Source organism: Moschus berezovskii, chromosome 12, assembly GCF_049115385.1.
Source record: "Moschus berezovskii isolate FMDL1 chromosome 12, NW_MosBer_1.0, whole genome shotgun sequence".
Lineage (NCBI taxonomy): Eukaryota > Metazoa > Chordata > Mammalia > Artiodactyla > Moschidae > Moschus > Moschus berezovskii.
This window is the reverse complement of record NC_142471.1, coordinates 36378002-36401461: the sequence shown is the minus strand read 5'-3', so window position 1 is coordinate 36401461 and position 23460 is coordinate 36378002. Positions and strand designations below refer to the sequence as shown.

The 23460-nt window shown below is 49.3% G+C and overlaps 1 protein-coding gene across 1 annotated transcript; it reads left to right on the top strand.

The window, feature by feature from the left end:
- The first annotated feature begins 3498 nt into the window (after positions 1-3498).
- On the top strand, positions 3499-23309 carry MAT1A (methionine adenosyltransferase 1A). Its single transcript, XM_055425975.2, has 9 exons — positions 3499-3817; positions 7456-7533; positions 8349-8471; positions 13257-13369; positions 13682-13825; positions 17823-18041; positions 19076-19258; positions 19593-19726; positions 20368-23309. Exons 1-9 carry the CDS (start codon positions 3724-3726, stop codon positions 20468-20470), a joined length of 1191 nt encoding a protein of 396 aa, XP_055281950.1. The 5' UTR covers positions 3499-3723; the 3' UTR covers positions 20471-23309.
- Positions 23310-23460: the final 151 nt, after the last annotated feature.

The window sequence follows — 23460 nt, the reverse complement described above, 5'->3', positions numbered from 1 at the left end:
AGAGTTGGACTATAAAGAAAGCTGAGCCCTGAAGAACTGATGCTTTTGAACTGTGGTGTTGAAAAAGACTCTTGAGAGTCCCTTGGACAACAAGGAGATCCAACCAGTCCATCCTAAAGGAGATCAGTCCTAAGTGTCCATTGGAAGGACTGATGAAGCTGAAACCCCAATACTTTGGCCACCTGATGTGAAGAACTGACTCATTTGAAAAGACCCTGATACTGGGAAAGATTGAGAGCAGGAGGAGAAGGGGATGACAGAGGATGAGATGGTTGGATGGCATCACCGACTCAATGGACATGAGTTTGGATAAACTCGAGGAGTTGGTGATGGACAGGGAGGCCTGGCGTGCTGCAGTTCATGGAGTCGCAGTCAGACATGACTGAGTGACTGAACTGAACTGAACTGAATTGGCTTATTTTCATATTCACTGACTCTTTTGTCTGCCTAAATGTGCTCCTGAACCCCTGTAATGAATTTTTGATTTCTGTTATTATACTTTGAGCTCCAAAATTCCTAGTTGGTTTATTTTTACAATTTTGTCACTTTATTGATATTCTCTATTTGGTGAGACACTATGCTGACCTCCTTTAATTTTTTTCATCTATGGTTTCTTTGTATCTTTGAGAATATATAAGACAGTTGATTTAAAGTCTTTGTTCCAGTAAGTAAGTACAATGCATGTGCTTCCTTAAAGGCAGTTTCCATTCGTTTCTTTTTTCCCCCCCTTGCACAAGGGCTATACTTTTTTGTTTTTTTGTGTGCCTGTTAATTTTTTGTTGGAAAATGGACATTTTTTTTAATGTTATAATGTGGCAACTCTGGAAAAAGATATTCTCCTCTCCCTGCATTTGCTGTTGCCATTTGTTGGGTCACTGTTTCTTTTATGTTTTGTTAAACTATTTTGTATTCTGAATTTTGCGTGTGTGGCCAATGAAGTCTGTGTTTCATTAGCTTAGTAGTTGGCCATTGTTTTGACAGAGTTTCCTTATATACCTGGATCTTAGAAAAGAGAAAATATACCCTCCCAGTCTTTGTGGATTGTCTTTGTCTTAGGGCATTCTTTAGTGCTTAGCTAGGGCATCTAGAACTCTGCCTTATCCTTAACTTCCTGTTTTGAGAAGCCTGAAGTTCAGCCACAGATGATAAACATGGTCTTCCACTTGTTATTTTTGACGTTTAGAGATTCCTCAGGGGTAAATCTAATTGAAAGTGGTATTTTCAAAGCCGAGTTTCTCCAGAGGTTTGTCAGGAAATCTTTAGAATTGAAGGTTGTTGCATGGAAATGAGATCAACTTTGGGCCTTCGACACACTGTATTGGGCTTAGGTAATAAGTGGGGCTGGGTTGGTGGGCATTAGGACAATTCATGTGTAAGGGAGAATGGGACAGTCTGTGCATAAGGGAGGCTTTAATTTGAGTTTATGATGGTAGATTAGGGCTATGTAGTTCTTGTAGGTTCAGCTTTCTAGATAATTACATTGTTGCTAATATCTGCCACCCCAGGGTGCATAGAGGATTAGAGGCAAAACAGGACCCCGGCCCTGAAACCTGCACTCCCAACCACTGTGTTCTGTGCACTTTTTGTTAACATTCATCTGCTGAAAGAGCATATGGTGGCCTAATATTTGTAGGAATGTCATATGAGACTCATATAAAGTGGATTCTCAACTAGGTGCCTTCCAGATCCCTCCCTCACTCTGAATATGTGTCCAGGCTTCAGAAGCCTCCTGCATACATTTCTGAAGTGCTATTTCTCTGGACAGGACATTGTCCCTTCCACTTCCATTCACTCCCCCTCACCCACCCCCTGCCACTTTACCCCTTGATGCTATTATTTATTTTGGAATTCAGAGAGCAATTAGATTGCTTTGTTTTCTGACTTCTTGCTAGCTCTAGGAATCTGGATGCATACCTTGTTCTTAAAGCATATTTAGAACATGATGACTATAGTTGTTAGCTGCTAGTGTAATCCAGGTCTACAGTTCACATTAAACATTAGCTCATATTGCCTCCAGGTTTGAAACCAATGTACCCAGAAGAAATTTACAAAGGGACAATGATGTTGAAATATTTTAAGTGCAAACAGGATTCCTGTGTGTTGACAGGGACAAGGCCATGTTGTCTAAAGTCCCTATTTTGATTCCTAATTTTCCATTCCTTTCCAGTGGCCTTTTCCTCTTTGCACATTCTGCAATCTTGTGACTGAGCTTTCCAGCTCCGTCTTTGTGAACTGCCTCTGATTAAATGTGTATATATAAAATCTCTTACTTTATCCCAGCAGAGGTGACTTTAATATGGAGGGATAGTACCGCCACTGTTGACCAGTTGGAAAACAGCATTTGGAGCACTGGAAAAAATTTTTTTAAATGTTCATCTTCTAAGTAAAGAGAGAATATCGGTTGCCAGAATTATTAGTTCGTACAACTGTGCTCTACTTTTTCCTTCCCACGGAGCACTGTTTGATACGTGAGGCTTTGGCTGATTGCGTTTTATTGCATTCTAGTGGGAACCAGTTTCTCCACCCGTTCTTACTCCCTGTGCTTTCAATTCCCTTTTGTTCCTTGGGCCAAAGGATGCAGCTAGATCTGAGAGCTGGAAAGAGCAAAGTAAGAGATGCTGGCATTTAATGCAAGAATTGGTTCAGTGTATAATCCTGTCTACTTCTTTTCTTGGTCAAAGCAAAAATAATGCAGGCATCTTGCAAGAAGGATGTTTAGCAAGTGTATAGGACCTAATGTGTAGATGCAGCAGCAGGATCTAATGTCTAGATGCTTAGTTTATCATATGGAAGCTTTGGGAAGCTGGAGTCTGATAATTTCCCTATAATGAATCTGCCTCTCAGGATTTTTTTTTCCCCAAAAAATCATTGTTCTCCATAGCCTATCCAGATATTTTTTAACATCTTGCTTGTTAATGTGACTGCCAGCATCTTAGAGAAGGTGACAGTTTATGTGATTTCTATTAGCAGAAAAAAGTGGGCTCAAAAGCTTTTTCTCTAAATGAATCTATTGTTGAATGTCTAAACTGACTCAGAATACAGGTGCACGCTCTGCTCTGAGAAGGTAGAAGAAGGGGAAGAGCCCAATCCAGACAAGGTATGTGGGGGGGAGGCAGAGAACCCAGAAGCAATGGCCAGCCACCCTGTGCTGTGATCTCAGCCTAAACCATATCCCGGGGAAAGAGTTTTTTACTTCCTATTTGTATCCCTGGGCAACCACAGACCCCCACCTCCTACGTGGGATGTTAGCCTTGGAGCACTGAGGAGATGAGCTGCAGAGCTAAAGCAGAGTCCCAGAGGAGCTTCAGTTCTGCAGAATCTATGCAGCCTTCTTTGCCATACATGGATCACATGCTCAGGGCCTGGGAGATGAGAGCTGAGGGCTGAAATTCGTCAAGGTGAGAAGACCCCTCTCCCAGAAAATGGACTCCTCCAGTTTTCTCACATGATTATTCAAGTGCTTTCACTTTTCCATATATAGGAGTCCCTCAGGAGCAAGCTCTGGCCAGTCAGAGGGAGTGACACAGCCCTCTCCAGCCCCTCCTCCTCACTCATCCGCACCTTTATTCTCACGTGCTCGTGGGCACTTACGCAGAAGTGAGCCCCGTGGCTCTGCCAAAGGCGAGCCTGTTGGGTTTAAAGGAGGAAAATTTTAAAAACTTAGGCCAAGTCCCGGCACTAAAATTGTTACCTCGAAGAAGTTGAGTGGAGAAGTGTGAAGAGATGAATGGACCAGTGGATGGCTTGTGTGATCATTCTCTAAGTGAGGAAGGAGCATTCATGTTCACATCGGAATCTGTAGGAGAGGGGCACCCGGGTAAGTAGATGATCTTGGACAGATGGCAACCTATATGGGGGAGGGGGCTGTTACTGAAGGCCTGGAAAACAATATGCGTAAATTACTATAAAGGATCTCAAGAAGAGCAATATGCAATGTTTTTTATTTTATTAATTTGCAGTTTTGTAAAACAGTCACTTGTTACGCAAATAATAGATTGTAAGTTAATGAAGCCAAGGGTCTGTGCTGCTGCCCACCACCAGCATTTCCTTGGGGCTACAATAGAGAATATATGGTTGGTTGGATAAACATATTGTATGTGTAGAATGTATCATCAGGTATCCATTTCATACAGAGTTGTTTTTTTTTTTTTTTTTTGGTAAAGCTTTTTTATCGATGAGCAGCTTAAGTCAACAGAGAATGTTCCCACAAACAAGACCACGGGTCACCAAGTTTCAAATGTAAAGCGTGTAGAGTTTACAAATGAATAGCAGTGCATTCTAATAGGGGCTGAGACAGATCTCTAGGTCCTGAAAGAAAATTCCAGCATTTATTTATTTTGATCTCTGAAAAGTGTGATGTGGAGAAATGAGAGAGCCTTCCATGAAGACCATGATGGGAGCCTGCAGTTTCTGGGACAGAGGTTCTCAGACTGCAGGGTTCATCACCATCACCCAGTGGGCTTGTTAGAACACAGAGTGCTGGGCCCCACCCCCAGAGTTCCTGATTTAATACGTCTTGGGTGAGGCTCAAGAATTTGCATTCTGAAGAAGTTCCCAGGCAATGCTGATAGTGCTGATGTGGGAGCCACACTCTGCGAACCACCGATCTAGGAGAACCCTGGGGGCCAGACACACTGATTTATGTATTTAAGCACCTCTTCAAAATTCACCAGAGTATTTGAAGTTTTTGGTGACTTAATATCATTAAGTTTAACTTTTTTTCATCTTCCTCATCCTTGCTATTTCTCAAAGAGCTTTAATTTTCATACCTTGTAACTCAGCTTTAGATATCTCAGTGCACTGCCCCTTCCATATGCTTTAGCCATTGGTTCTCAACTGGACAAAGTTTTGCAACCTTTTCCCCCTAAGGGCATTTTGTAATATCTAGAAACATTTTTTGGTTGTTATTGCTATTCCAGGGGGTCGAGGCCTGGCCTGATAATGACTGTTAGTGCAGAGAGGCCAGGTGTGCTTCTAAACACAAGACCATCCCCCCCAACAAAGAAATTTTCCAGCTCAAAATGTCAATAGTGCTGTTGAGAAATCTTGGCTTAAACTGAATGTTGTTTGTAGCTTAGCTCATTTCAGTGTAAACAGCATCTTTCATTCTGCATGACTTTATAAAGTTTCTAGGTGTACTGTACTCACAGTCTCAGATTCACTGCTATGTCTGATGTATTTTGGACAGCTCCATGACTTAATGAAGGCCATCTACAGGTCAGAAAATGGCCATATGTAGAATTTGCTCCATGTGGAGGAAGTGGGTGCTTTTTCACACAGTGGCCAGTGGTTCCATTGTACACACAGCAATGTGCTCAATGGACAGAGAATGAAAATTCCAGTCAATTGACTATTCTGTCTGCTTAATGGCAGCCCTTCAATCTGTCTGATTGAGCTTACCACTGTACATTAGCTATCCATGTATAACAGTTTTCTTGGTGGCTTTCTTCTTGTCATTCCAGTGCTGCATTCCTCTCCATCAGAAAGATAAAATTAATGCTTCCTTTTCAACTTCCAAGTAAACTATTAGCTATCTTAAGGCTACTAAGTGATATTGATAGAAAATTTGAAAGCCTTAAACAGTTGAGAAGGGACCTCCTAAGGCCTTATCTTAGTCTGCGCAGCTATCTTAGTACCCTTGCTCAACTCCAGCTTATCCCTAATATCCCTATCCCATTTCCTTGTGTGCGCTGGAAACATGTGACCTGTGTCCTCTGAGCGAGCAGAGTCGTCCATGGTCAGCACGTGAGTGGCTCCTTGGAGTCCTGATGGCTGGGTTGAAAGTACTATTTGAGCAGCAGGAGGCTTTTACTGGTAGGTGGTTGCAGGGGCATGAACTCAGACAAGCCTTGATTTATAACCAGGATCAGCAGGGAGATGGAAAAACTCAAATATATATATTTAGTAGCAGCTTCTGAAGCAAAGATTAGCAAATTAACCTTCAGATTAACATTTTAACCACAGAATTTCATATGCACTTTCAAAATCAGAAATGCTTGATTCTGGGCCTGCGTTCTTAATTTAAAAACTTATAGAATGACAAAAGAGACAGAAGGAAATTTGAGAGGTGATGGATGTTTGTTGAATCTTGATTGTAGTGATGGTAACACAAGTATGTCCATATGACCAAACTTGCCAAATTTACATACATTAATTATATGCAAATTTTTGTATGCCAATTATACTCTAATAAGTCCGGGAAAAAACTTATTGACTTACTAAGAGTGGACTCTGGGTATTTTGAACACTAAACGAGATGTAATATGTGCAAATAGACGTCACTCTTATTTCTGAGCTTGTAAACATTGGCAGTACACAGAACTCCAGGGCAAGAGTGGACTTCTCCACAGTGTCTGCATGTTCGAGCACAAGGAGTCTTTTTTAAATTCTTTATTTTGGCTGCACTGGGTCTTCGCTGCTGTGCATGGGCTTTGTCTAGGTGCAGCGAGAGGGGGCCACTCCAGTTGCAGTGTGCGGACTTCTTATTGTGGTGGTTTCTCTTGTTGCGGAGCGTGGGCTCTAGGCACAGAGGCTCAGCAGTTGCCACACCCGGGCTGCTCCAGCATGTGAGATCTTCCTGGACCTGGGATTGAACCTATGTCCCCTGCATCGACAGGTGGATTCTTAACTGCTGGATCACTAGGGAAATCCCATCGACCATGGGGAATATTTGAGGCAAATCACAGAAGAATTAGATGAAGTACCAGCCCATGCTGAACTTTTGTCAGTCCCACCCAGCTGCTGGGACATCTGGCCTTCAGAAGGCTGAATGATGGTGGGGAGGATCTCAGAGCTGCTTGTGGAAGTGTTCAGCAAAACAGCAGTGGCAGTGATGTGTAGAGGTTCTCTTACAGGATTCTTACAGGTGGAGTCATGGAAGCGGGCGTGGTTTTATGCACAGTGCTCTGTAACTTGTGGAACCATCTGTACAAAGCCTCTATCTGTTCCATCCTCTTCCACCCGTTGGCTCTAATCTCACTGATGTCAGAAGTGTTTTAAATTCTGTTTCTAGGACTTTTCTTGATGTTAGAATTTAAGAAAATGTGCTGAGGAATGAGATATTTCTGTGTGTATATCTTAGTTCCTTACACATCTATATCTATTATTAGATAGAGTTAGATATTCATATAAATCTAGTTTTCTATGAATGAGATACTTTTTAATTGGAAGAATATACATGTGTGTATATGTGAATTGCTTTAGACTCTTGTAACTGGCTTTGGAATATACTTTTGATATTCCAAAATTCTATGACTTTATATAATATACATCATCCAAAATAAAGGCAAAAGTGGGAAAAAATAAAAATTCCAAAAATTTACAATTTCTTATATTTTAAAAAGGTCCTCTTGGGTAGACTTGATGTGTAAATTGACAAAATATCTAATTATTTTGACATTTCAGTTTTTAGGCTTAACATGTCTATGAATTTTTCTCATGGTCATTCTTGTCCAGATAAGATCTGTGACCAGATCAGTGATGCAGTGCTGGATGCCCATCTCAAGCAGGACCCCAATGCCAAGGTGGCCTGTGGTAAGAAATGCCTGACCCCTTCTGCTGGAGACCTGAGTGGGCTCAACTTGAAACCTGTGCCCATGTTGAAGCCCTCGGCACAGCAGAGAGCTGGGGACTTCAGGGCCTAGAGGGCCCCGGGGTGATAGGACTAGCCTCTTCAACTTTACAGAGACGATCTTGGGTATCCCTTGGCCAAGGTCATGGGTAGGGATCCTGGTGTAGAGACCAGAGCTCCACTCTCCTCACAGTCAGCACCTTGTCTTGTCCGATGCTCAGACCCACCCTTCCCTCTCCAGGGCCACCCTAGTCCTCAGACTGAGTTCTGTAGGGACCCGTGCCCCTCTAAGGGTGAACTTCACCCTGACATGTTTATGAATAACTTGCCTTGATTCTGTGCTCAGGACCCCATACCCTAAAGCCGGCAGTGGAACTTTAGCAGTAAGGGGGAAAAAGAGGCCTCATGTATGTTGGCTGCATTCTTTATGACTACATACAGCAATTGTCTCGTTGTAATGCACACAGCAGTCTTATGATTATTTCCATCCAACAGCCAAGGCTGAACAAGCAGTTCAAGATTGGGCAAGTAGTAAGTGAGTGGTATAAAAACTTGGAATTTGTGTGACCAATTCTTTCCAAAGTGCAGTTCTCTGAACAGCCTGTGAAGATGGTCAGAAGCTGTGCTGGGCTGTACTGTCTGTCATCACCATTATTATCCTTCTGGAGTCCATTCCCTGTGTGGTCTCTTGTGTGGGTCTTTGTCAGCACTGTGAGAGGTCCGGGTGTGGAGCCCCCTTAGCCAGCGTGTGGCCACCAGCCTGTCTCTTTGCCTTCAGAGACGGTGTGTAAGACGGGCATGGTGCTGCTGTGCGGGGAGATCACCTCTGTGGCCATGGTGGACTACCAGCGTGTGGTGCGGGAAACCATCAAGCACATCGGCTACGACGACTCTGCCAAGGGTGAGGCCAGGGTCCCCGGGATGGAGCCCACCTGAGGCTCTCCATCTTCTGGAAGGGCAAATACCTCTACTTCTAGGCCCACTTGCCAGGGTCCAGGGCTCGCAAGCTCTGGCAACAGTCCGGCAGCCCAAGCAGACAGGCCCTTGTCCATCTGTTGCTGACTTTGGTCTTGTTTACGGTCCTAACTTCTTAGAAGAGGAAGAAGCTCTGGGTCCAAGGGGCTGCCCTCTCTTGGGGATGTGTTGTCTGCCGGGCGCTGGGGCAGGTCTGTGTGTGTGTGTGTGTGTGTGTCTGTGTATCTGTGTGTGTCTGTGTGTGTGTGTCTGTGTGTGTGTGTGTGTCTGTGTATCTGTGTCTGTGTGTGTGTGTGTCTGTGTGTGTCTGTGTGTGTCTGTGTCTGTGTGTGTGTGTCTGTGTGTGTCTGTGTGTCTGTGTATCTGTGTGTGTGTCTGTGTCTGTGTGTCTCTGTGTGTGTGTGTCTGTGTCTGTGTGTGTGTGTGTCTGTGTGTGTGTGTCTGTGTGTGTGTGTCTGTGTGTGTCTGTGTGTCTGTGTATCTGTGTGTGTGTCTGTGTCTGTGTCTGTGTGTCTCTGTGTGTGTGTGTCTGTGTCTGTGTGTGTGTGTCTGTGTGTGTGTCTGTGTGTGTGTGTGTCTGTGTGTGTGTGTGTGTGTGTGTGTCTGTGTCTGTGTGTCTGTGTCTGTGTATCTGTGTGTGTGTGTCTGTGTGTATGTGTCTGTGTGTGTGTGTGTCTGTGTGTGTGTGTCTGTGTATCTGTGTGTGTCTGTGTGTGTGTGTCTGTGTGTGTGTGTGTGTCTGTGTATCTGTGTGTGTCTGTGTGTGTGTGTGTCTGTGTGTGTGTGTGTGTGTCTGTGTGTGTCTGTGTATCTGTCTCTGTGTGTGTGTGTGTCTTCCTACCTAATTGTTGGAGGAACTCTGCTCCACTCCCTATCATGCAAATGAGGAAACCGAGACGTAGCGATGTCAGTAACTCAGATAAGGTGGCACAGTCAGTAAGTGGCTGTCCTCAGCTGGGACTCCTGTCCTTTCTGCTCAGCTAGGCTGCTCGTCCCCACATAGAGAAGAAGGTGACTCCGCCTAGTACAGGTGCCAAAAGCAGGTGAAGGAGACAGGCTGGTCCAGGGTGGCTCCAGCGCCAGGCGGTTGGGAGCCTGCAACCCCAGGAAGAGGCCCAGGCACTGGCTGGGGTTGAGGAGGAGCCCTGTGATGAGGTGGGGGTGAGAGAACTGAGGGCCCTGAGGCAGATGCCTGCACAGTAGGGACAGGCAGGCTGGGAAGGAGCCCAGCCTGGAGGGCGTCTAAGGACAGGGAATGAGGGCCCGATTCTAGGGCTAGTACACTGGTCTACTTATTGGTTGTTTGGGGTGATATGTGACATCTTTGTGGGTCAGGGCAGGCTGCAGAGACATGCACACATCTTTTATGTGAGAGAGGCGCTCTCTGTGTGAGGGCACAGACACGTAGAAGCTCAGTGCAGCCACCTACCTGCTGGCTTGCCCAAAGGACTCTCTTGAGCATACGGAAATTTTGCGGATATATCAAGAACCTCTGGGAAGAAGAAACCAGTGAGTACAGGTTGCTTCTCCCAGCCAGCACAAAGGGTGTTCACAGAGCAGGCACATTGTCCCAGAACAGCAGCTCCCTGCCACATTACCTTGCTAGACTTCACCCTGTTCTGTCAAGAATAACCGACTTATTATTTACTTATTCAAGAGCAAACTTTGTTCTGTGTGAGGTAGCAGGAAAGTAGTTTCCCCAGAGATGTCACATCCCCTAGATGAGAGAAGCAGGAGTGGGCCCAGCTCTTCTTGTCATCACGCCTGCACCAAGGGGACCGGCAGGCTGCGGGCTGGGCTGCAGTCGGCCCCCAGGCTAGAGGCTCCCACTGCTCTTTGCTGCAGAGTTGACCTTTCTCAGCCCTCCTCCTCTCCCCTTAGTGCCCTGAACTGTTTTCCCAAGTGACTTGGAGCCTTTCATTACATCTCAGCACTGAGGCTTATTATTTAGACAAGGATTGTAAGGTAAAATGGGAATTTGGTGAGTCCTTGGCAGCTGAAGGTTGTTCCCTGGTTTGTGCATTCAGAAGCCTTCACGAGGAATAGGGGCTGCAGAGGACAACGTGGTCTGGTACTCCTGAGTAGAGGCACTGCCTGGCATTAAGTGTGATGTGGTACGAGATGCTTGGCAGCGAGTCGGCGGCAGAGTGTGCACTGAAGAGCTGGGGTGGGGGCCATTCAGGGGTGTTTACTGAGAGCTGGATGGACTTGTGGAGGGCGACAGGGGTCAGAGGAGGAGCTTTCTAGCAGAGGGTCCTCATGGAGGTGGAAAAGGAGGTTGTGTTTAAGCTAAATCTGAGTTCACTTTGGTTGAGGGCTCAGCTGGGAAAACCTGGCTGGAGCTGAGCAGGTTCCAGTTTACTGCCTTTGGTGGTAGGTCTTCACTTGAAGCTTGTAGGTACATAATAAGTTGAACCTAAGGGTAGTTTTGTGGTTTTATTTGTTTTATAAGCCCATTCTGGCCACATGGGTAGGAAAAGAGATTGGAAGAGGGCAACAGTCAGTGTGTCACTGATACTTGACTTTGTGGTGCAACCTCTGTGCATTTTAGCTCCTCATTCATATCCATCCTGTAGCTGGGCCCAGCAAGATGGTGAAAACCAATTTGGGAAGGGCTTCCCTGGTGGCTCAGAGGTTAAAGCGTCTGCCTCCAATGCGGGAGACCCGGGTTCAATCCCTGGGTCGGGAAGATCCCCTGGAGAAGGAAACGGTAACCCACTCCAGTATTCTTGCCTGGAGAATCCCATGGACGGAGAAGCCTGGTAGGCTACAGTCCACGGGGTCGCACAGAGTCGGACATGACTGAGCGACGGAATGGAATGGAATGGAATACAGGCACCAGAGATCAAATTGCCAACATCCGCTGGATCGTGGAGAAAGCAAGAGAGTTCCAGAAAAACATCTATTTCTGCTTCATTGACTATGCCAAAGCCTTTGACTGTGTCGATCACAATAAACTGTGGAACATTCTGAAAGAGATGGGAATCCCAGACCACCTGACCTGCCTCTTGAGAAACCTGTATGCAGGTCAGGAAGCAACAGTTCGAACTGGACATGGAACAACAGACTGGTTCCAAATAGGAAAAGGAGTACGTCAAGGCTGTATATTGTCACCCTGCTTATTTAACTTATATGCAGAGTACATCATGAGAAACACTGGGCTGGAAGAAGCACAAGCTGGAATCAAGATTGCCGGGAGAAATATCAATAATCTCAGATATGCAGATGACACCACCCTTATGGCAGAAAGTGAAGAGGAACTCAAAAGCCTCTTGATGAAAGTGAAAGAGGAGAGTGAAAAGGTTGGCTTGAAGCTCAACATTCAGAAAACAAAGATCATGGCATCTGGTCCCATCACTTCATGGGAAATAGATGGGGAAACAGTGGAAACCGTGTCAGACTTTATTTTTTTGCGCTCCAAAATCACTGCAGATGCTGATTACAGCCATGAAATTAAAAGACGTTTACTCCTTGGAAGGAAAGTTATGACCAACCTAGATAGCATATTCAAAAGCAGAGACATTACTTTGCCAACAAAGGTCTGTCTAGTCAAGGCTATGGTTTTTCCCGTGGTCATGTATGGATGTGAGAGTTGGACTGTGAAGAAAGCTGATCGCCGAAGAATTGATGCTTTTGAACTGTGGTGCTGGAGAAGACTCTTGAGAGTCCCTTGGACTGCAAGGAGATCCAACCAGTCCATTCTAAAGGAGATCAATCCTGGGTGTTCATTGGAAGGACTGATGCTAAAGCTGAAACTGCAATACTTTGGCCACCTCATGCAATGAGTTGACTCACTGGAAAAGACTCTGATACTGGGATTAGGGGCAGGAGGAGACGGGGACGACAGAGAATGAGATGGCTGGATGGCATCACCAACTTGATGGACGTGAGTTTGAGTGAGCTCCGGGAGTTGGTGATGGACAGGGAGGCCTGGCGTGCCATGGGGTTGTGGAGAGTTGGACACGACTGAGCGACTGAACTGAACTGAACTTATGCAGTCTGCCTAGTGGCTCACCTCGTGGGGCTTCTTGGCCTGAGCTGCTGCTACCCAAGATGTCTGTGTCCCAGGCCCCAGCCCACTGTCCCCAGCCTTGGCCGGGCAGGAGAAGGGGAATTACCTCCATCTCTGTGCTTGAGCTTTGGGGATAGGCTGGCAGGGGCCGCAGCCTCCCCAGGTGTGGATTTTGCTCCAGGCCCCGTGCACACCTTGGGCTCAGGGCACTGACTCTGGAATGTCTCTGGATGGTCCACGTGTACCTGTTGTTCAGTATATTTGATACTTGGGTTCAGTGTATATTTTTGATACTTGGGCTCTGACAGCCAGTGTTGGAAGGGCCCTTGATGTTCACTTAGTGCAGTGATTTTCAACCTTGGGGAGAGCCTAAGGGGGCAGGCCTTTGGTCATCCACAGGCCTTCTACCAGAGCAGCCATAACTGTTATCTGGTTTTCATACTGCCGTTCTGTGTAGGGTATATATTTTTAATTGAGGTGTAGTTTAATACACTGTGGAGAGTTTTTCTTTTTTTTTGACTAAGGAGTTCCATGTGATAGGATGAGAGGGATACTGACATTCCCCATCCTAGGCCTCAGTTCTGAGCCCAGACTGATGGCAGAGACCACCTACCACAACACTAAATGCCCTCTTGGGTGCAAAGCAGCCCCCAGGAGCTCCAGCCTCCCTCTGCTTAGGCCTGCTCTCCTTGTGTCCAGGCTTTGACTTCAAGACCTGCAACGTGCTGGTGGCTTTGGAGCAGCAGTCCCCGGATATCGCCCAGTGTGTCCACCTGGACAGAAATGAAGAGGATGTCGGTGCTGGCGATCAGGTATCAGAACAGCAGTGCAGTGTGCTCTGTGTCCCAGGGCTAGCTGTTCGTGTGTAAGGGACTGAGTGCAGTGTGGGGTACAGCTCCCCCGCCCCCATGCCTGGAGTCACACAGCCTAGCTGGAGGGCAGGATGGGCTGGGAATGCCCAGTGGGGCCTGTCTCCCTACCTAGAGTGTTGGGTTTGGGGACCCTGTCTTCCCGTCCACAAGTACCCAGTATAAAAGTCATATGCCTGGGAGGGTGGAGGGCCAGCTGGGCTTTAGATTTGAAGAGAGTTGTCACCTGTAGTCTGAAATGGGTGTCTGCTACAGGGCCTGATGTTTGGCTATGCCACGGATGAGACGGAAGAGTGCATGCCCCTCACCATCATGCTGGCGCACAGACTCAACGCCCGCATGGCAGAGCTGCGGCGCTCAGGGCAGCTCCCCTGGCTGCGGCCTGACTCTAAGACACAGGTGAGCCCCTGCTCTCTGATCCCCTGCAGGGCTCCAGAAATGCACCTCAAACAAACCCCTTCCTCTTGATTCTGGTCATATGTTAAGATCAAAATGTTCTGTCTGGGCACTCAAAGAATTGTTGAATCTGAAAAGAACTATTTATTTGAAAAATCTTCTGCTCCAGATAAATCTTTTCTTTTCTCCCCTGATCCACCAACATTTTAGTATGACAAAGTTTTAAATACAGAAAAATGAACAGTTCTAGATTTTTTGGGGGTGGGACTTCTTAGCATATGTTTACTCTAGTAATATGATTCCCCAGTTCCTGCCACAAACCTTCGTAACTGGCTTCAGACTTTTGGCCACTGCCTGTCAGGTCTCCATGTCTTGAGCAAAGCTTGAATACCCCGTGAACAAGTGCTGTCTGTAGCTCGCTGCAGTCCTTTAGCTTTGTTTCTCATAGAAAGGATTTACCTTTGCTGATTCTGATGCTCTGTTGCCAGTGGCCCTGACCCCGTGTCCCTGCAGTGATGAAATCCGCACTGAATCCATATTTGAGAGCTGGCAGTAATGCAAGTGCTGGCACATGCTGAGGCCTCTGTCTACCTTCACTCTCCACACCCTGACAACCCTGACGGCCCCTTGGAGCTCCTTTCCCAACTCTACCTCCGCACTCCAGTGGGGTCTGGACACTTCCCTCTACATTCTTTTTCCTCCTACCCACACTTGTGGGTTATTTTCACGTCTGCACGCTTGGCTTCCACATCTTCCACCTGCAGGTCTGCCTGAATCACCAGCCCCCGTTTCTCACTCATCCTGCAAACACATGGTGCTTCTCAGCTGAAGGGGTTTAATGGAACCCACCTTTCCCCAGCCCTCTCTGTCTCCACTCCGTCTGGGTCACTCTTGTCCCTCTAGAACATCCCTTCTTCTCTGGCCCCTTTTCCCAGGCCAGGCTTGGCTGTGTCCTCCTAAAGGCTCCCTCTGCCTGGAAACTTCAGTTAATTTGCTTTGGACTTCGCTTTTAATTTCCTTATATCTTCTCAGAACTATCTACGACTTTCTACTTCCTACTGGAGGCGAGACAAGTACCCATTTGTTATTCTGGCATTTAAAGCAGGCGTTTAAAGGTCTTCTAGCTTTACCTTCCTCGATCCTCACCCCCAGTCTTTGCTTAATCCATATGCTTTCACTCACATTCCCTTCGTTTCTCAGTGCTTTGCACCTGTGTTCACCCCTCACTTTCCTAGGAATCTTTCTCTGGTCCCCTCCTGTCCTTCAGTGGCCAGCCTGGTCCCTGGCTCCTTCTGGTCTCCCCTGGTCACGCTCAAATGGGACGTCTTCTTATCCTGCACTTGGAATTTGGCTGATGTGGTTTTGCAGTTCAGCACAGTACTTGTGACTCTGTCACATTACTCCCCAAGTGTCAGGCTGCCCATGATGCAGGTTGCATATTGGCTGTACCTGGTGCAAGAGTGTCTCTGTGGCCTAAAGGAAGCCCTTGGGACTTTAGGTGTTATCCACATGACCCCCACATGGGAAGTGGGATCATGAGCATCACTCAGGTGATCTTCGAGGTGGTGGGCAGGAAAGCTAAAATAGGTAGGCTGTGATGGTACCAAAAGAAAGGAGCCTGCTCTGCCTGCTCCGTCCTGTGCCAGAGCTACGTGGGGATGGGGTAGAAGGGTGGAGGAATCCTAGAACACAGATGAGAGGAAGTAAGTGGAGTGGCTCAGATTTCCTTCTCCCTCCGTGAGGGTGAGCACTGGAGGGTTCACCTGTCAGATTCACTGAAATAGCAAAGGCCTCCTATGTTTGCTTAGTAAGAGAAGGTTTCCGAGTCCAGAGGGCAGTGAGGGAGGGAGGAGAAGACGGGCCCTTCCAGGCTTTCCCTTCTTGCAAGGAGACACTGAATTCTCTTATAAATGTCCTCCGCCGACCTCCATAAGGCTGCTACCCTGGGAGGGGTGCCGTGCCGGGAACAATGTCTGGGCCTTCTCGTCTACTGGTAAAGGATTTTTATCACCTGCCCGTGGTGTTGACTGTGAACAGAATGAGCCTTTCCACCTGAACAAATTTTTGCTGCTGATAACTAAGAGCTGAGTGGCAGTACAAATGACTATTTTTGTACCTGGCCAGAGTTGTGTTTTCCACAGTGTACTTTTCTCCACATCTTGCTGACGTGATGAGATAAGCGCAATGCTTGGGGCCCTTCGCTCAGCCACAGCTCTGCTTGGGGTTTGCAGCAGAGTTGGGGAGCCCAGGAGCAGTGGAGATGGACCTCAGCAGCAATTCAGAACGTGAGCTTTCTCTGGTGGCCAGGTGCAGCAGGTCTGATTCCAGAGCTGCTGCGGAGCCTCCCCTCCAGAGCTCCCAACCCCCCAACTCCAGCTTCCTCTCCCAGGTCCCGGAGTGCATGCAGCCCAGCATGAAAGGTGCTGTGCTTGGTACACAACTGGTGCACATATGCCCATCGCCCTAGGATCAAGCATTGTGCAGCCAGGGCTCTGTCTTTTCCTTTTTCTGGACCCCACCCTGTTGTTCTTTGGACCAGGCAGGACATAGAGTTTGATGGATATCGAAGGGGTCTTTGCCTTAGGCAGAGCCCCAGGGAGACAGCGTTTGCTGCCTGTAGTCCTATCAAGGCCCTTGGGGTGGGAGCAGCCTGTGCCTGCTGACCAGTGTCCCTGCCAGGGCCATCTGGTGTAGCTGCACTGCTGCAGGCTCCATAGCCCCTCAGGGGGAGGGGGGTTCTTGTGGGTCCACACTGCCTTGGGTAGCACTGGGGCCTGGGGCTCCAGTACTGAGGGTCTTGGGTGACAGCCTTCTGCTGAGCAGAGCCCAGTTACCAGGTTGCACAGTTCCAGGTCACAGCCCACCTTTGCTGGCTGTGTGATCTTGACCGAAGTATTTACATTCTGGAAGCCCATTTTCTCTCATCTTTGAATGGGGCTGGTAGCAACTTCTCACAGCATTTGGCATGCCTTGTAGTATACAGTACACACCCAGTCAATGCCAGCTTCTTTTTCCAGCCTCAATTGCCATCCTCACCATCTCCTTCCCTCTTGCTCTGTGAGCCCAAGGTGCACTCCCTGGTGTGCTGGGAGAGGACAGGGTGCAGAAGCATTCTGTCTGTGCTGCTGTGGCAGTGACACAAGCTGTGGGACAGGCAGAACAGCGAATGGCTCTTGGGCTTTTCACTGACTTGCCTGTGACTTCAAGGAAGTTGTTATTCTTTGCAGAACCTGATTTTTCTCATTTGTAAAGTGGTGACAATAGTGCCCATCTTGCTGGGATGGCTTCAATATTCATCAATAATGCATGAAACAGGCACAGATCTGACCTACGCTGCGGGGAGAGAATCCCAGCTCTGTCCTGTGGCCAGCCCTACAGGGGAGCTGCAGACAGGATCCTGCTCTCCTTGTGCCCTCGGCTCTTCTTTGCTTTTGCCCGAATACCCGGAGGCTGGCAACCCAGGCCTTGCTGCTGCCTCTTAGCTCAATCACTCTGGCTCAGGTCCCTCTACCAGGCAAGGTCCCTGGGCACATATGTTTCCGGAGACCCTCCATTGAGGAGTTGAGGCAGCGGACATGTGGCCTGTGGACTCCCGTGTTCCTTAGCAGAAGCCTGGGTGTCTTGCCTAGAGCCATGGAGGGTCAAGACAGGGCTTTAGTGGAGGGACATTTGCTGGCACACAGGACCCTCTGAGACAGAGGGAGCCGTCTGTTGAGTCACAGACAGAGGAAACTCTGCAGCACCTGTGTCTCCAAAGTGGCACTGATGGTGGTTGCTTGGGAATAGCTTGTCCCTCATGCCTGATCATCTCATGGCACCGGGCAGTTATTTGCTATAAGAATGTGATGAACTTCCCTGAAGGGCCTTTGAGGAGAGGAGGCCGACCCCCACCCCCCAGCTTTTGGGAGCCCTGTCCATCTCCTGTGCACCTTTGCCTGGCAACGGAGTGTCCTCAGGTCAGGGCAGGACCTCACGTTTCCTCCCACCCTGCCGCCCCCAGGTGACGGTGCAGTACACGCAGGACAACGGCGCGGTCATCCCTCTGCGTGTCCATACCGTCGTCATCTCCGTGCAGCACAACGAAGACATAACGCTGGAGGACATGCGCAGTGCCCTGAAGGAGCAGGTGATCAGGGCTGTCGTGCCCGCACAGTATCTGGACGAGGACACCATCTACCACCTGCAGCCCAGTGGGCGGTTTGTCATCGGAGGCCCCCAGGTGCATCCCTGTCTCCAAATGAGCCCTGATTTTGCTTACCTCCCCAGCACAAAGCCTGCAGGAGGTGGTGGCTTTGTGTGACTCGGCCCTGAGTGAGATGTGAAGTCAGCTCGCTCTGTGCAGCCTGCTGTGTGCCCTTCAGGAGGATGGGGGACATGTCCCGGAAGGTTCCCGGCCAAGGGGCTAGCTAATTTTCCATCACACGCGCTGAGCTTGCCCTGGCGGCATTTCCTGGGTCTTGGTCACATGTGACCTGCAGCTCTTGTGGGCACCAAGGTGGGGACACAGAGTGGTCCCTTTCTCCTGTGCCACAGGCAAGAGCAAGCAGAGAGTGGCCTAGCCCCTTGCAGAGGCTGCTGACCACTGCCAGGCGTCTCTGCTGTGGACGTGTTGCCACGTGACAGAGCTCTCGGGCGGGGTCCTAGGCCAGAGGAGCACAGAAACCCAGGGTGAATGGAAGTCCTGTATTTTCCTGCAGAACTTCTCAGGGCCTTGGCATGCTGCTTAGAACTGTGGATTTCTAAGTGGGGTGGGTGTTGCAGTGGTCTAATATGCAGACTTTCCCCACATCATTTAATATAGAGCCCCCTCAACCATCTTTTGTGGACTGACATTGCACGGAATAGACACTTGAGCAGACGGGGAACAGTGTTTGCCAGGTGGCACCAGCCAGGGCTCAGCCCAGGGTATATTTGTCCCAGCACAGTTTCCTTCTGAACTCGGGTTTCTCCATTATGATTGACTCCTACAACAAAGGCTGGGTGAGCGGGCCGCAACCCCAGTGGCCCATCTGACGAGGGGCCTTTTGCTGACGAGGTTCCAGCTGGTGACCTGACTTCAGAAGTGACTACTCAGTGACTGAACTGGGATTAGAGCCCAGGGTTTCTGGCTGACTCTCAGCCAAGGGGGTCTTTGGAACACGCACTCCCAGAAGCTTCAGAGACTGTCTCCAAGTTGTGATCTAGTGGCCATCCCAGTGTTTCGGCCCCCTCTCCCCCGACATCCCCCATCTGTGTCTTCCGTTTCCTCCGCAGGGGGATGCCGGTGTCACTGGCCGGAAGATCATCGTGGACACCTATGGCGGCTGGGGGGCACACGGTGGGGGTGCCTTCTCTGGGAAGGACTACACCAAGGTGGACCGCTCGGCGGCCTACGCTGCCCGCTGGGTGGCCAAGTCCCTGGTGAAAGCAGGGCTGTGCCGGAGGGTGCTTGTGCAGGTAGGTGAAACCCCACCCTGCTTGAACCCCCACATCTGCCCGCAGTAGGGATGTGCTGGCCTGGGGGAGGCCCACACTGCCGGAGGACGTGACTCTGTGCCGTGTTGGGTTTTGTGGCCCCTGTCCTGCAAACCTGGGCGTGGGACAACAGAAGTCTTCAGGCAGCAGGGCACATATGGAAACTGCAACTGGAGTGGTGGGTATATCTAGGCAGATGAGGGCTGGGGGTAGAGAGAGTGTATTGGGCAGGGCATGTGTGCTTTCAGTGGCCTCTCCCTGAGAACATCAAGGTCTCCGTGAGGGGCCTGTCCCTGACCTCGGGCTCTTCTGACAGGTGTCCTATGCCATTGGTGTGGCTGAGCCACTGTCTATTTCCATCTTCACCTACGGAACCTCCCAGAAGACAGAGAAAGAGCTGCTGGACGTGGTCAATAAGAACTTCGACCTTCGGCCTGGTGTCATTGTCAGGTAAAAAGGGCCACCCCTGCAGTTGGGCAAAGCCCTCTTTCCCTGCCTGATGCTTGCTAATCAGAAAAAGAATCAGAAGGAAGGATGTTCAGCCTCACAGAAGCAGGAGGCGCTTCAAGCTCTTGGCCCAGCACAGTGCAAACCCCAAATGCAGAGTGTCTAGTTTTCAGGTTGAAGGAGCCCAGCAGACACTGACTTTGGGGCCCATCTTTGAGCAGGTGGGGGATCTTAGGAAAGTAACTGCAAGACCGGATGGCTGGGAATTGAGTCAGCAAGTCTGGCCTCAGCTGCTCTCGCTTCTAATGCCACCCCTGCTTTCTGGAGCTTGCGGGGTCGTTGTTGGTCTGTGCCAGGTCAGTGGAGTAGAGTGTAGGCCAGAGTTCAAATCCTGATTCCTGGCGCATCTGTCTGTGTGATTGATCAGGCTCTCCCTGAACTCTGAGACTGTTTCCTAAGCGCCAGTGGGAGTCACCTTGTAAGGTGTGGCATGGCAGAGATAGGAAATTTAGGGAGAATTGCTCTTGAGTGGTTAACACCCCACACACTCATAGTCTGCTGATTACTCCTGTGCCCCAAATTCAGGGAAAGAAACTCTGCTCCTTTTCCATTAAAACTAACCCTTTGTTCTACTGAACGTGCAGGGACTTGGACTTGAAGAAGCCCACCTACCAGAAGACAGCGTGCTACGGCCACTTCGGGAGAAGCGAGTTCCCTTGGGAAGTTCCCAAAAAGCTTGTGTTTTAGTGCTAGTGGGGGCCAGGCCTGGTGAACCCTGGAGGCTTCATGTCGGACAGAGCCATGCTCCTCTCCTCCAGGACCCCAACTCTCAGATCACCCACTGCCCTTTTCTTGGGCAGAGCCAGGCCGCTCTGACTTAGCAGGAGGAAGGGGGCCTTCTGGTGCCGGGGCTCAGATCTCCTCATGAGGCCAGTCACTATGTTTCCCTGCCTCTCCCCCAGACCAAGGTGATGTGAATTTAGTGGAAATACCACCCCTGTTGGAGGAAACCTGCTCACTCACCTGCCCCCACAACCTGGACCCTGCGCGGCCCCTCCCTCCCTGGTGTGTGCTGGGAAGATCTCGGGGCTCCGTGAAGGTCTGGGTGTGCTGGGCCACTCTTCACGTCTACAGCCGTGTGGTCAACGTCCTGGGCCTGGGCCTTCCCACAGGCCCTCCCAGGCCATGCTTGTGGCAGGGATGACAGCAGCTGGCGTGTAAGAGAACGAGCTCATCACTGATCTCATTTCTTCTTCACTGCAATACGATGAGGTGACACCTTGTGTTACCCGCATTTAAGGCGAGGCGGCCGAGGTAACTTTCACAGGGCCCACAGCTGCAGGGGTCAGGGCCTAGACATCCCTCTTGGATCTTTGAACTGTGAGCCCATACACCTTGACCCCCCCCCCACCCTCAGCACCACCCGCCACCCCGATCTCATGCTAGAAACAGGTCTGACTGAAGAGATGAGGCTGTGACCTCTGTCCTGAAGACCTGAGGTTGCTGGAGGTTAGGGGATCGACCTCCTCGGCGACCCCTGAGCAGGGATCTACAGAGCCGAGACAGAACCAAAGAGATGTTTCCTTTGCCTCTGTAATTTCAGAAGATAGATCAGGGTGTGCTGGATATCCTGGCCCATGGGGCTGGGCTGGAGTTTGAAATTAGAAGGCACCTATGTTATCCCAGCCCCTGACTACTCAGGGACATGCAGGGTTGGGCCCATGGACTCCTGCGATGAGGGTCCAAGGCTAGTCCTGTCCCATATAGGGCTTCCTAGAGCAGGAGCAGCAGCTTGTCCCTTAAACAAGGGATGGAACCCTGTGTCCTCCGCATGTTTCTCTCTCCCCTTTGTAACCCCTGCAATCAAGTGGGTGAGCCTCTCAGATCCCCCTTCCAGAGAGGACAGTCCAAAGGCCTGAATTCAAATGTTAAATGGTGACCGAAGTGGCAAGTCTTGACTCCTAGAGGGAGCTAAGTTGGCTGGGATGTCGTGAGGAGATTTCTGCCTTTGCCAGGTGGCCTCTGGGGCCAGGGCTACCCCTGAGGTCTTAGGTGATTCTTGGCACATTAGGGTCTTAGAAGCTATGCATCCCCTTGCTTTTCCTTCCATGGCCAGCACCTCCCTGTACTCCTTCCCCAACCTGGGCCTCTGACTGCTGCACCTCTACGTTATCCCCAGCTCCGCGGACCACAGGTTTGGGTAGGAGCCTCCACAGGTCTGTGGAGAATACTGGCGGCTGGCTTCTTTCTGTGGCACTTGGTGCCAGCTCCAGCTGAGATGCATAGCTCAGGAAGCCTCATCTGGGCAGCAGACAGCCTGCACTGAACTGTAGGCCTGAAGCACAAAAACCTTTGGCCTTCTCTTTCCGTCAGGGGAAAGGCAGCTGTTCAGGGCAGAAAAAGAAGCCCAAATGATCATAAAAACCTAGAGCTGATGCGTGATATGGAAGCTAAGGAGTCTCACAGGGCTCTGGTCACCTGGGAAGTCTCAAGTTCCTTTTGGGAGAGGGAAGCTTAGGTTTGCAGGTGGCTGAGTTCCTCTAACTTGGGCCATATTTGAAGTGAAAATTCAAAATTTTATACTTTCTGCACCCCCTGGGAGAAACAAGGTTTTCTTGGGTCAACACTGTTGTATGAAACTAGAGTCTTTATTTGTTAATAGTGCCTGCTAAGCCAGTGAATAAAAACTCAAGAAGCAACTACCCTATGGTTAGTTTCTGTCTGCAAGCCCCCTAGACACCTCACCTCCAAGTAGCATCACCTCATCCATCCCCCAGCGAAGCGGGTGTCCTGCCCTCAGGCTACCTGGCTGAAGTCTCTCCTATTCTGTCCACATGGGCTACGGTGCCTCACGCCAGCTTGTGCATGGTCCCTGCCTCACCGTATTCATTCCACACCACACTGCACGGAGGTAGGCAGACCCAGGAAACCCCCACTACTCGTGGAGACCTTGAGACAAACCGAAATGGGTTAGTACCCAGAGTGGCTGACCGGTGGCTTCCCCAGCCTCCAGAGTGTGCCCCTCAACCTCGCCTGATTTCTTCCGCTTCCCCTTCCTACGTGTTGTCTACAATGTGCTTGGCACGAAGCAAGTGTTCAGGCAGTTATTTGTCGATTGGTTCAGTGACTGAAGTCAAGTGAGGTGAGTGACCCAAGGGGCTTGGTCAGCAGAGTTGGGAGTTTGGTCTGGGAAGTGGTGGTAGATGGAGGAGTTGGGGAATGAGAGGGGACTGGAAGAAATAGCAACCCAGCAGTGGATGGCTGGGGTGAAAGACTTGGAATGGGGGACGTTAAGAGAAATGTTAACCTGGGACAAATTCCCCAGAGCTGATATGACTGGGGCACAGAATCAGAAACAGTGACACAATAGCAAGATACGGAAGCAACCTAAGTCGGCCAATGGATGAATAAAGATGATGTGTCATATATGTACAGTGGACTGTCATTCATGAACAAGAAGGAAATCCTGCCATTTGCAGCAACATGGATGAAACTTCAGGGCATTAGGCTACATGAGATAAGTCAAAGAAAGACAAGCAGTATGATGTCACTTATGTGTGGGATCTACAAAAGCCGGCCAAGAGTAGAATGGTGGTTATTAGGGGGTGGGATGGTGGGTAGATGGGGAATGGGGAGATGTTAGCTAAAGGTACACACTTCCAGGTAAAAGTTCTGAGGAGCTGATATATAACAGTGATTATAGCTAATAGCACTGTACTATACACTTAAAAATTGCT